General features: G+C 40.6%; 2 protein-coding genes across 2 annotated transcripts; both read right to left on the bottom strand.

Annotated features, from left to right (window-relative positions):
• Positions 1 to 175: 175 nt before the first annotated feature.
• LOC311497351 (uncharacterized protein) lies at positions 176 to 8,721 on the bottom strand. The gene is made up of 2 exons (XM_084557631.1): positions 8,610 to 8,721; positions 176 to 3,947 (listed from the first exon to the last, which is right to left on the bottom strand). Exon 2 carries the CDS (start codon positions 3,805 to 3,807, stop codon positions 1,894 to 1,896), a length of 1,914 nt encoding a protein of 637 aa, XP_084413757.1. The 5' UTR covers positions 3,808 to 3,947; positions 8,610 to 8,721; the 3' UTR covers positions 176 to 1,893.
• A 2,143-nt stretch (positions 8,722 to 10,864) lies between these two features.
• Positions 10,865 to 11,912, bottom strand: LOC311497359 (chemerin-like receptor 1). Its single transcript, XM_084557640.1, has one exon. The coding sequence runs from the start codon at positions 11,849 to 11,851 to the stop codon at positions 10,895 to 10,897; it is 957 nt and encodes a 318-aa protein (XP_084413766.1). The 5' UTR covers positions 11,852 to 11,912; the 3' UTR covers positions 10,865 to 10,894.
• Between the last annotated feature and the right edge of the window lie 1,747 nt (positions 11,913 to 13,659).

Genomic DNA, 13,659 nt, shown 5'->3' with positions numbered 1-13,659 from the left:
AATGCATTTTCTATCACTGTTAGTTTAAAAGTTAATCTATTGGAAATTTAACACTGATAATTATTAAATTATTCATCACTGACAGTTGATGTGAATAACACTAACATTTTCATCTTATCATGGAACTTGTCAGTAGGTAGGACACAAGAAAGTAAACGTTTTATCCTCAAAGTTAAAGTATTAGAAGCAAGAGACATGGGCAAGGATTTGAGCGATTTTGATAGGGGCCAAATTCTGAAAGTTAGACAACTGGGTAAGCGTGGTGCCGAAGCGGAAACAGGGTCATGGGATGCCTAGGATAATAGATCCACATGGGGAGCATAGTCTGGGGCATGTGGTCCCATCCAACATACAAGCTAATTCTGATTGAAAGGGGTCAGATTACACAGTGCATTGCAGTTTGTTGCATATGGGGCTGAAGAACCACAGACAAGTCAGAGAGCCTATGCTGGCCCCTTTCCACTGCCGAAAGCACTGACAATGGGCACATGAGCATCAGAATTGGACAACAGAGCAATGGAAGCAGGTCTGGCAATGCATGTTTTCTTTTGGATCACTTGAATGGTGCACTGTTTACCTGGGGAATACATGGCAACAAGATGTATTATGGGAAGAAGCAAGCCGGAGGCAGTGTGATGCATCGGGCATTGTTCTGGTGCAAGGCCTTTGGTTCTGTCATTCATATTGGTGTTAGTTTGGCACATACCACCTACCAAAGTCTTGTTGCAAATCATGAACACCCTTTCATGGAAATGCAATTCCTAAATGGCAGAAGCCTTTCAGCAGGGTAATGTGCCCTGCCACAAAGCAAAAATGGTTCAAGAATGACTTGAGGCACACAACAAGCTCAAGTTGTTGACAAGGCCTCCAAATTCCCCAAATCTCAATCCAACCAAGCATCTATGGGATGTGCTGAAGAAAAAAGTCCAACCCATGGAGGCACCGTCCTGCAACTTGTGAAGGGATACAGCATACAGGACACCTTCAGAGGTGTAGAGGAGTCCATGGCCCAATGGGCCAGGGTTGCTTTTGTGGCAAAAGAGGGACCTACTCAATATTAGGCAGGTGTAGGCATCTCACGGAGTTGTAGGTTAGCAGGGTGCATTTCTGTCAACTAGGCTCTCAATTGGAATTACCAATAGGTCTTGCCAAAGAGTGACATTTTAAGAAGTGGTATCAACATCCAACAAGTCATAGCTGTTCTTGATGGACTGCAAGTCTAACACATTTGCCTAGAATTCTTACACATAAACCAAAATATACAACTCATGGTTTCCTCACAAACAGCAGCAAATTCGTAGTCGCAATAAAACTAACACACATAAAATAATTCTTGTTCAATTTTAATGGCACAATTAAAAATCTACAAAGTGAAAATGCTATCCTTTTATAAGGAAGATATATGCATATGACAGATCAAAAACATTTTCAAAAATGACAAACTGAAAAATGCAGCAACATGAGTAGGCACTAAAATACACAATGAAAAGAACTACATTTACCAGTTTACCAGCAATTGGTGGGACTTTCAAGTTAACCGAAACCATGGCCTGTGGGAGAACACTGGGTTTTCATGCAAGTTGCCCATAAATAGGCACGTGTTGTATTTGTGCCCATATTTTTTTTTATTGTGAATTCAAATAAAAATGAATTTGGTATCATCTCAATTGCTGCCTTACTTCCTGACATTCATCAATAAACATGTTTTTTTTTTCCATCATCGTGTAGCAGTAAAGTATAAAAACATGTAAAATATGCATTGCAAACAAACTTTACATAAGGTTATAATTTACAGTTATTCAGACTGTTGCATTCAAAGGAGTCATAACATTAAACTCCCGAGATCTTGATTGTTCACACTAATAATAATAACCAATGCATCTAGTAGGATAGTTACCCATTGTTTTCTGAGCCATGAGAAGTCTGGTGATGCAGAAATGTTTCCAAGCATGAGAAGGTCTCAGTACACTCAGTGCATTCGTAAAGTACCTCTGAAGAATTTCCTTTATCATTTTGAGTATGGTCCATAAAGTCATCCTCTATGTCCACTGGACTGCCTTTTTCCAGGACAGGGTCTCCACTGGTACCAGTGTGGTGAGATGTTTTTCCAATATCATCCATTGGTCCAGTACTTGTGTGATTTTCAAGATGAAGCTCAAGGGACGAAGCATTTCTAAACTGAGAGGGACACTGGGGACTCTTACTGGGTTCCTTTTTGTGATAGCGCAAATGCCGTTGGTACACACATAACAGTCCAAATCTTTTTCCACATTCCTGACACTTGTAGTTAACCCTGCCTGCTTTTCCCGATTGATTCTCCTTAGGGTTCTGCTCTGGTGAGGTTACTTGTTCATTGTCAGACGAGCTCTTGGTGTTCTCTTCAGGAGGGCATGGGCTTTTCTTGCCCTCAAGAGATTTGGGGGGAGGCCCATTTTGTGGAGTTATATACAAGTGTTTCAAACTTGGTTTCTTTTCTAATTCAGCTTTGTGGTACATGGCTACATGTCTTCTCATATCACAACGCTGGGGAAAGTGTCTACCACAAAATACACATGTGTGCATTGTACCTTTATGGTATCTCATGTGCCGAGATAAACTACTAGAATGATTGAAGACACGATGGCAGTGCTTGCAAGGATGAAGCTTACCATTTGGATTGCTCCCTCTTCTACGTCTACCTTTAGGTGGCACCCTTCGCTTTAATGTTCTTTGGGATTCTTGATTCAACTGATCTATTTCTTCCTGAGTTTGATGTGTCAGATGATGCTCCTTCAGAGCTGCTAACTTCTGGAAACGATCGCCACACAACCCACACCTGTATGGTGTGAAAGAGTATTGATTCCCAATCTCATCGCTACTATCCCTAAAAGATTTATTGTTCCCATTTTCATTATCAAAAGATATGTCATTGTTGTGGCAGTTTTCATGTTGCATGTCTTCTAGGTTTTTAGAATTCACTTCTATTTCAATTTCAGAAGCAAAAGCATCAGGCTCTTTTCCTTTGCAATGGTACAGTGAATGTGTCTGGAAATCTGACAACCAGAAAAAAATCAATTTGCACTTCTTGCAAGGATATGTTTTCTCCAACTTTTTTTCTTGCTTATTTTCCAATTTACCTGAACTCACAGCCTTGTTGGCGAGGTGATTTTCTTTTCTATGAGCATTCAGCGCTTCCACTTTCAGGAATCGTTTACCACAATAACCACAGCAGTGAAAGCTTTCATTAACATGATCTTGGAGGTGTTTCTTAAGGTCCTGTCTATCTTCAAAGATCTTACAGCATAAAGTACACTTGTAGCCTCGCTCTGTGTTTCGATACTGCTGGTGACGATGTAAACTCTGCAGGCTGTTAAATGATCTGTTACATATTTCACAGCGGTAATGGCCTTGGCGAGACTTGTCCAAGTTCAAGTCTGATGGCCTTGGCCGAAATACGTCTCTGTAAGGAGAAGGCTGTGGTCTTAGAGTTGGTGACAATGGTTTGATAGTGGATGGCAAATGTGATGGCAATACTCCTGGAGATACTGGTTTCACAGGCTGTGAGTGTGCCAATCCATTGACAGCCGTAAGTGTACCGTTTTCTTGTAACACATATTCTCGTGGTACTTCAAATCCATTGGATGAGCCATCAAAGGAAAACGACTCCAAAGGTCCATGAATGGCCATGTGTGCCAACACATTAGAGTACTGACTGAACCCATCGCCACACTCCGTACAGATGAAGGTACTTGATTCTCCAGAAGAAACACTACTCAATGATTTCTGCTTTTCCATGGTTAAATAATTTTGTCCATGAGCTGATGGCATCACTGTTCAACTGTTAAACACTATCCAGACACCAACAAATTGGTCTCCATGTGGCAATAAGTATGTTGACTCAACACGCTCAAAAGATGTCCTTAGAAGCTGCGTGTTCACTTTTCTGGTTTTCCATGTTGTATTAGCACCTAGAGAGGTAAAAAAATAAAATTATCAAACATTTCAAAATATACAGCACTAGTCAAATGTTTGCACACACCTTTTCATTTTGAGATTTTCTTTATTTTTATTATTTTCTACACTGTAGATTAAAAAAAAATACAAATGAATGTGTATGAAATGGTGCAGTTAATGGAAAACAAAACATTTGTGTAATATTTTTTTTCAAGGTAGCCACCTTTTGCATAAATTACAGCTTTGTACACTCTTGATATTCTCTTAATTGGCTTGACGAGGTAGTCAGCCCGAATGGTTTTCAATCAACAGGCATGCACTTGAAAGACTGTAACTGTGGAATTTCCTGCCTTCTTCAGTTGTGCTGTGCAAAGATAAGGTTGGTACACAGCTCTCTACAGTAAAAAGACCTATTCCACTGTTGTTCTATTGCAAGAACCACTCAACTAAGTGAAGACAAACCACAATCCATCATTACTTTAAGACATAAAGGTCAGTCAGCCTGGAAAATATCACGAACTTGTATATATCTTCAAGTCCAGTCACAAAAACCATTAAATGCTATAATGAAACTGGCTCACGTGAGCACCGCCCCAGGAAAGGAAGACCAAGAGTTATCTCTACTTCAGTAGACCAATTCATTCGAGTTACCCGCCTCAGAAACCACAAATTAACAGCAACTCAGATTAGAACCCATATAAAAGCTATACAGAGTTCAAGTAGCAAACACATTGCAACATCAACTGCTTAAGGAGTCTACGTGAATCCAGTCTTCATGGTTTGAATTGCTGCACTGACGCCACTACTGAGCAAAAACAGAAGGAAGACTGGGTCACAAAATAAGGAATGGACATTAGATCAGTGAAAATCTGTACTTTAGTCTGATGAGGCAAAATTTAAGATTCTTGGTTCCACCTGCCATGTATTTGTGAGACGCAGACAAGGTGAGTGGACGGTTTCTACATTTGCGTTTCCACAGTAAAGCAGGTAAAGCATGAAGAAGGAGGACTGATGGTGTGGGGGCATTTTGCTGGCGACGCTGTTGGTGGTTAATGCAAATTCAATGCACACTTAAGGTGGTTACATACTTTGTAAGAAGCGAGAAGTTTGTTCTCACGCCTAGGGCTGTGAGAATAAAATACGTCATTTTGTTCTTTTTAGCCTTTGATTGAGAGTTCCTCTAAGTTGTTCTCGACACATACCGGGCAGAGCTTTTTTTGTGTGGTGTCTGACAACTATTCTGCGATTCAGAAATCGGAAGTGGGCGTGGTTAACGCAGAAAAGCAGAATTGCTAGATGCCAATCTGTGAGCTCACAGATGTTATTATTCACAGTGTGACCGCTAATCTCTCTGTGTGTGGGTGCATGCTGAATGAACAGTGTGATCCAAAGGACACAGTCGTCAAAACAACCGGCCAATATCTGAAAATAATAAGAAAAGTGCCTCTCGTCATCAATCTCCTGCATCTCCAGCAATGCTTAGCGTGTGTGACATAAGCTGCAGTGGGAGGGCCCTATGAGGACTTCGACACTTGAGTTCCTTACCAAGTATAAATTACCCGGCTACAACAAACATTTTTCATGTTCTCACAGCCCTAGGAGTGAGAACAAATTTCTCGTTTCTCATGGAGAATGTAATGAGCTTTAACCAGCATGGCTACCAAAGCTGTCTGCAGAGACATGCCATCTCATCTGGGACCACTTACTGAGACCACTTAGTGGAACCGTTTTTTATTTTTCAACAGGACAATGATATAAAACATACCTTCAGGCTATCGCAGTAAGGGTTATTTGACCAAGAAGGAGGGCTGCAAAGACCGACGTTGACTACATAAATATGTTGATTTGCATGGAATTTGTCAACGCTTTGCAATATGGCATCTGCCAAGAATGCTGAAAGTTAAGAAAAACGCCCAAATCCGAACATCAAAAGCGTGGGAATTCTTTGAACTCAGACCACTTACAACCAACTTTGATCTGCCATCTATCCAGTAGTTTCAAATTTGCCATAGAGTATTAAAAACTCTTCCATATTCCATTGTAAGTAAGGTATGTTAAGCTTGATTAATACTCCTGCCAATGGTCTACGTGGAGCCTGTGCTGTAGGAGGGTGCTCCATCGAAAGCATTTTTACCTGTGTGCCTATTGTTCTGTAATTACACCACTAAAACACTAGGCAGTGACTGGTCAGTTTCACTCCACACAGTGGCAAGTTTAACTAAGCGGCTTATGTTGGAGTTGAAGTTAATAAATGTGGATCAACGGTTACAGTCACAGAAATCACTACAACACAGAACATAGAGAAGATGTTTGAGTACAAGGTATACAGGAGTCTGAACAAAAGAGGACTTTCGTGGCTTTCTGAAAGGCCTTCTCAGCTTGGCCGCTGAGACACATGATGAAGGAAATGCCTTTTAGACCAATCATATCCGTTATGGTCTGCGTTGCCAACACGTAGCTCCGGACCGCTGAAGTCACACAGGACTATAAATTACGCTTTCCACTCTCAGGAGAACCTTGTTGCCACAACTATTCATACGTTCATTGTTCAATGTGTGTGCACGAGCAAGACTGATGAGTGACATGCTCTGTTAACTGTGTAGTTGCCTTGGCAGCTAACTGTAGTACTGCCCAAAGATTGTAAACTACATTTAACTCTCAGTTTCCTGTGTGTTCTTTCCATTACTGCCATGTACTTGCTGAAGGGACAAATAGTAACCAGGCATGCCAATCACCTATGTGTCAGCAGCACCAGTAACAACTGACAACAATAGTTTTAACCTATTTTATGGCCAATGTTTACGACGAAGAGTTTACGACGAAGAGGCTGTTTCAGCAACAGATAAGCCAGTTAATTCATGTGTGAATGTGTTTGAGCAAGAAAGATTTGCTATGAATGGGTACCACCACATTCCAACGCCCAAACAAGAAGACCCATTCTCGTAACCACTACATTCAGTGTGCTATATTGGTTTTTATGTGGAAATTTGATTTGGCTAATGAGGCACTAAAGTTAACTTTTAATTTGATGAAAGTCAAGTCGACACTGACCAGTCGCTGATGACTAGTAATGCTCTGCAACAATGAAATCTATATTTTTTTACCTGAATACATATGCTGACAACAGACAGCTTATGTGTGACATACTGTGCGCTGCAGATATGTAAAGCCTATATAAATCTGCACCATCAATAGCATTTTATAGTACTCAACAGCATGTTGTAAGATGGGATAGTGTAGGCACCTATGTTATTGTCACGTGATCAGTGACTAGTCGGCATGATGCTTAAAGCATCATGGCACAGCAGTGAAGTCGTCAAAGCGACTAATTGACTACACTGTACAACCCCTATGAGACACACGGGTTTGGTACCAGTGCTTGTTGCCCAGCCGTTAACGGACATGCACAGAGTAAGAAATTAGCAGTGATATGGCGCCAGGAAACCACAGAATTTTAATCAAGTCACTGAGTTGTAGTGATGATAGGTGAAAGAACATCTGGCGTGTGATGACTAAGGGGCCGAGTGATTTGAGGTAAGCACAGATTTCTCCAAATGTTTATTGCAAAGAGACAACGTTCGTGGATTTGGTTCCTAACACTCAAACCATTGGGGTCTCCAACAAGGGTAAGCTTGTTATGGAGACGAAGCAGAATGCTACATCGTGTACTGTGTACAGTGGCCTGCCTGAGCTTGAAAGAACAAACAAAAAAACATGACTGGGCGTGTTTCTGAGCTTAAAGAAGAATGGGCGACTGATTGGAAGTGTAAAACATAATTTATGGTACCACAGCGCATTGACAGCATAGCTCTTGACCCTTCGTCGTAACCTGACGTGCACCTCCCCAGAAATGTAATCATGCGTTCCAGCAACACGGCCCGTAATGGCTTTGATTTGTCTGAAAAGCATTTTCTTGTTCATGTGACTCAGCGTCCGGACAAGGAGAGAAAGTTCTCCTTTGTTCATTGTCATACACACCACCTCTCTATGTTCTTGAGTGTATTAACATTTAAAGTACTCAGTAAAACTTAACACACCGGGCCAGTCACAGCCTAGTGTTTAAGCAGTGTAATTACATAACGTAGTAGCTATGATGTTAAAGTGCAGCGGGACTGTAAATCACACTTAAGCTAGCACTGTCCGAACACTTGCATTCTGCTTGTTTCACTCGGACACAAATCGGGTGGTTAACAGACAAGAGGGTTACCTCTCCAACCAATATATATATATATATATATATATACACACACACACACACATTATATATACACACATATCATACATTATATGTATACACACACACACATATATATATCCATACATGCATATATGTACATGTACATATGCACACACATTATATACATATATATATTGCATGCCACTGAATGCATTCTACCCAAACAGACAGCGTAGACAGACAGGGGTTAACGTTAACATATTTAACTAATGTTAAACTAGAAAAAAGGATTCACTGACCAAGTAAGTGATAAGGTTAAATGGTTAAATCTAATGACAAGTTAAACTGTTCCAACCTAAACCGCAGCTGTTTGTTACTATTGTGATTACGAAAGCTAACGTTAGCTTCTGCTAGCTAACGCTACATGGAAACGTACTGTGATTTCTACACATACATGAATTTAGGCGGCGGAGAGGTGAGCACTAAAAAAAATACTTACCAAAAAATGTAGTACGAGTCCAAATACAATAAATCTCATGTTCAGCTTTCCGATTAGGCGAGACCGACTATTGCTCTCTGCAACAGGCCAGTGGTGTCTGTCGCCGTTCTTCTTCTACGACTACCGCGGCTGGGTTTTTTTCCCCCCCTGCTTCTTCTTTGGTTTTTAACGGCAGCTTGCAGACTTAATGCTGCCCTACTGCCATCTTCTGGAGTTAACGATAATGGTCGGATTTTCTTCATCGGCCATACTAAGAAGTTGACCAAGCATCTTTCCCATTAGAGATCTAATCTTTTCATTTCTTTTATCATGTAATTTCTCTCTGTTCCATATCTACTGTGATTAATAATCACCTGCTCTGCCGTTTTGAATACACAAAAACTGGTTGGATGCTTCCCTTTAATTTTAAATTCAGATTACTGTGCCTTTTTCTTAGCCTAGACATGAGACTGTACAGGACACACAGGATACAGGTTAGGACTTTATTTGTTATGTTTTGTTCTGCCCATTCTAAAGCCAACAACATGGCATTTAGATCTAGAGTAGGCTATATACAGTTAAACAATCTGAGGTCAGTCGGCTTCGTTCCTCTATGGCCATTTGACCATGCGATCTTGTGTGCAAACTGCATTTTTTTCCCTTATTCTAAGGCGTCTCCGCATCTTCCAGTGCTTCTTGAAGTCGATGACTCAGTTGATGACTCATCCTGAATGGTCAAATTGACATGGCCCCCGCCCCACACTATGTCCTATTGTGTCTCTTCTTCACCTGCAGCACTGTCCGCTGTGGCTCTTAGCTCAAACAGGTACCTTCTCAGGCCGTTGGAACTAATCATTCAGAGCAGACTGTGCTTCACTGGTGTTTGCTGCATACATTTCTTGATATTCAAATTTCAACAATGAAACAAATAAAGTAAAAATTCTGGGCAACTAGAGATCATTTCCACATTCGGTCTATGTCTTTATTTGTAATAAACACCAAAACACTGATTGAAATGACTTTGATTATACAAGTACTTCATATACACTATGTACAATGATCTCGTAAAAGATGTAAGAAATAAAAAGAATAATAATAAAATTCACTTTCTTCCTCATTGGCTCGGATAATGCAGAATATTGAAAATGCGAAACAGTCCCATCTGCTGGACAAATTGAACATCTGGAGGACTGTAGCAGACAAGGCTACAACTTAAGTCACAACTTAAAAATGAAACCAAAAAGTTTAAAAGACCCAAAGTTCAAAACTAGCCAAGTGAATGCAGCTGCTACAAAGTAAATAAGCACTAAGATAATAAGTTTTTAATAATTACCATAGGCTATGTTTTCACAGTTCTTGGATCATTCTGCACTGACAGTAAAGGTAAAAAAAATACACAAAAAGGTAATAAAATGTGATAGATGTCACCACACGTATCAATGGCATTTTACAAAAGAGTTTTCCACACAAGACCTACAGTCCAGACCACAAGTAACCCTTGACATTTTGACATATTATATTAGCAAGCTCAGGTCTCTCAGTATTGGTTTGAACTACTTAAATTAGTTGAGGCACTGTATGTTATTGCAGTATCATTATTTCAAATTGACGGTGCTGAAACACAAAACCTGACCAACAAAAAGGTAGACTTTAATTAAATTCTCTGTGCTGCATTTCCAAAAAGGGTTCAGATTTGTGTTGTAAGCAAAAGTTTTTGGAAACCATGGGCAAATTTCATATTCAGCAGAAAATACAGTGTCTGCAGAAAAAAAACAAAAAACAACCTAACTATAGAAAAATGAAAGAAAAAAAAGTGTTGTGGCAAATAACTTATTGTCCCAAGGCCCTTTTGCATAGATCAGCCAAGATGACTTCTATGGTTATTTTTGTTTCCCTTTCCTGGGAGGGGAAGCTGGTTGGCAGAAACGAGAAGTAGGTAGCAGTAGATAGGGAAATACTAAAGAATGAAATCCCTGTCAATGCAGTGGTTCAGAAGAAATGTTCTGCACTTTAGATTCTACTGCCTTATGCCAGCTTTTAATTTTTTTTTTTATGAACTTTAGAATACAAATCTTACATTTAAATAACTAACTAGTGTGCTTGACAGATTGAAAGAACCAATAAAGTTCCCTGTGTTAACCACATTTGTGTTGCTTGCTATGCATAAATGAAACCACACACAAAAAGAAACATTTGCTGTATGGGACTAAATGTGAATACTGTCTGATATGACGTCTAAAGAAAATGTACAGTTGTGACAATAATTGGAACATATATATATATTATTATTTTTTTTTTTTACAAATTTATACCTCTGTAGCAAGAGATGACTTCTCTCTGCTATGGCTGCCGTCCATTGACGTGTGAGAGTGTGCTCCTTCTTCTTGGAAGGCAGTCTCCAACACTTTCAGGAGAGATTTGAAGATTTTATCCTTAAAATCTTGGCTCATGAACACGTACAGCAGTGGATTCAGACAGCTGTTGAGAAAAGCCAGACTGGTAACTATAGGCATACCAATAACAGCTGTGTGACTGAACAACCCAATTAGACTCAAGGTGTGATAAGGAGCCCAGCACAGGAAGAAAGTGATGATAATGGCAGCGATGATCTTAAAGGAGCGACTTGACTGGCTGGCCAGGGTGCGGTTTCTTCTGAGGCGGTGGATTATGACAGCATAGCAGGAGACAATGACAGTGAAGGGGATAACGAATCCCAGCAGGAAGCGGGTGATGACCATGGCCTGGTGACGGAATAGCCCCAGCTGATTCACAGAAGGCGTATCAAAGTCCGAAAGAGAAAAGTTGTTGAAGCAGCTGAGTTTATTTTCATCGTGGGTTGACGGCGTGGTGTCCCTGAAGATGAAGTATGGAGCACTAAGGATCAAAGCCAGGACCCAAACAACAAGACTCACAAAGGAGGCCTTGCGTACATTTCGGTGGTTCTGGGCCCAGACGGGCAACACCACAGACACATATCTGTCCACACTGATCACCACCAGAATGTAGATACTGGCAAACATGTTGAGGAAGGCCACGGTGCTGTTCAGTTTGCACATGAACTTGCCAAAAGGCCAGTGGAAATCCATAGCTATGTACGTCACACTCAAGGGAAGAAAGGCGGTGAAGAGGAAGTCTGCCACGGCCAAGTTGAGGAACCAAACTGTGTTAACTGTTTTCTTCATCTTGAAGCCGGTCACCCAGATAACCACTCCATTCCCGAGCACACCAAGGACAAAGGCCAGGGAGTAAACCACCATAGACATGATGTTGAGAGACTGTACCAGCTTGTCAAGGTTGCTATCATACTCTTCTTCATATTCATCATAATAGTCATTTCCATCATGTAAATCTACTTTGTTCTCCATCCTTGTCTTTAGAACAACCTTGAGGAGAAAATGCAAGAACAGACAGAAGGTTTTTTATTCAGAAGTTGACAACAACGAAACAGTTTTTCACACACTTACAAAAAGCTTATGTCATATACAGTAAGTACTACTGTAGACCTCCCCAAAAACTAAGAAGCTCCCAAGAATCACAGTATTTTTTTCTTGAACTAGCAAATTGTGTTGCAAGTTAGCGCATGTAATGATGTAGTGCATTATGATGCAACATGCATTAGTTCACTCAAATCAAAAATATGCTGATATTCTTAGATATTAAACAATCCATTGAGCACTAGTCTTTGTTATTAAGTTTGTATTGCTGTTCTTTTTTTGGATTGATCGCAAGCAAATTCAGAGCTTAAAATAACAACAGTACCTCTCTCAGCGTTGGTCAGCAGGATGAGGGCATGTACGCAGCTGAAGTGAAACTGGTGGTCAAGTCTGTGTGCCCTGGAAACTCTTTAGTGTGACGTCTTTTACATATTGAGGAGGACCATGTGTTTTTTTTCCCCTTCACTGACATATTAAGAAATTCGTAGCATGCGATTGGTCCGTTTAGAGAATGACTGACAGATGAGAGAAAATACACGATCACCTCAGTGTAACTGGTCTGTAGAAAGACACAAAGTTAGGTAATCACACAAAAGCAAATACTGAAAGTAAAGGGGGAACTACACTTTTTGATGTGTCAAAAACAACCCAAAATGTGTTAAAGTATTTTAACAGATGTTGCATCAGCTCAGCGACAATATGTGCAAGACACAACTAACATACAGTATGTTCATTTTAATGCCAGATATGTTCAGTTCTGTTGAGTTGTACTTGTACATTTTCATTTGTGGAAACAAGAGCTAAACATGTACATTTGTACAAAAGTCTAACCTTTTTTTTACATTTGCATACAAAAAATATGTTCTATGGCAGTAAACACAACATGGGCCTGCTAAATAACTGTGCCATACTTTGCACCACACATAAATGTGTATGTCTATCTATCTATCTATCTATCTATCTATCTATCTATCTATGTGCGTGTGTGTGCGATGTTGCTATGGCTCCAAATTTAGCTTTTCCGGCTAGCCCTCTCGATGCCTGACTCACCAACGCTGAAGAGGCAAGACATTCTTCGAGGCCAAACCACAGCTACCACTCTCCTCCTTATGGCTGAGACATTTGTGGGGCTGGAAGAGGAGAAAGCATCTCTCCCGAGGAGAGAAGCCACAGTGAATGAGGTGCATCCTTAACCTGCAACAAACACATGGCACAGTCACTTCTCGTCAGACTTTCATAGATCTCACAAATGCATATTTTGCCACGTCACAGAAAAATGTCTGCACTATGTGACTGCGGGTGTCAGCTTCTGTTTGACTCTGTGCATGTTCTCCACGTGTGGAGAGACAGTATTGCGTCTGCTCTGGAAGACAGGGCTGATAAATGACCTGGTTGATTTTTGCTCACGAGCACACAGCTCAGCTCTGCAATCAATTATGGGCGAGCCAATCAATTTTGGAATGAATGCATGGACTGTTGCAGCTGACCTTGCAGGATGAGTCAGACAAAAACTCATCCAGTGGTTTTATTGCTCCCCGTCTTGGTGTCGTGAGACATCTTCAATATTACAGCCTTGTGTGGTAGGTGTTGGTTCTCAGGCCTCATAAGTGAGTAGTGACGAAGCCTTGTCCTCAGAC

Source organism: Chelon labrosus (assembly GCF_963514085.1).
Source record: "Chelon labrosus genome assembly, chromosome: 12".
NCBI lineage: Eukaryota > Metazoa > Chordata > Actinopteri > Mugiliformes > Mugilidae > Chelon > Chelon labrosus.
The sequence above is the reverse complement of the archived record's forward strand: the minus strand, read 5'-3'. Positions and strand labels throughout refer to the sequence as shown.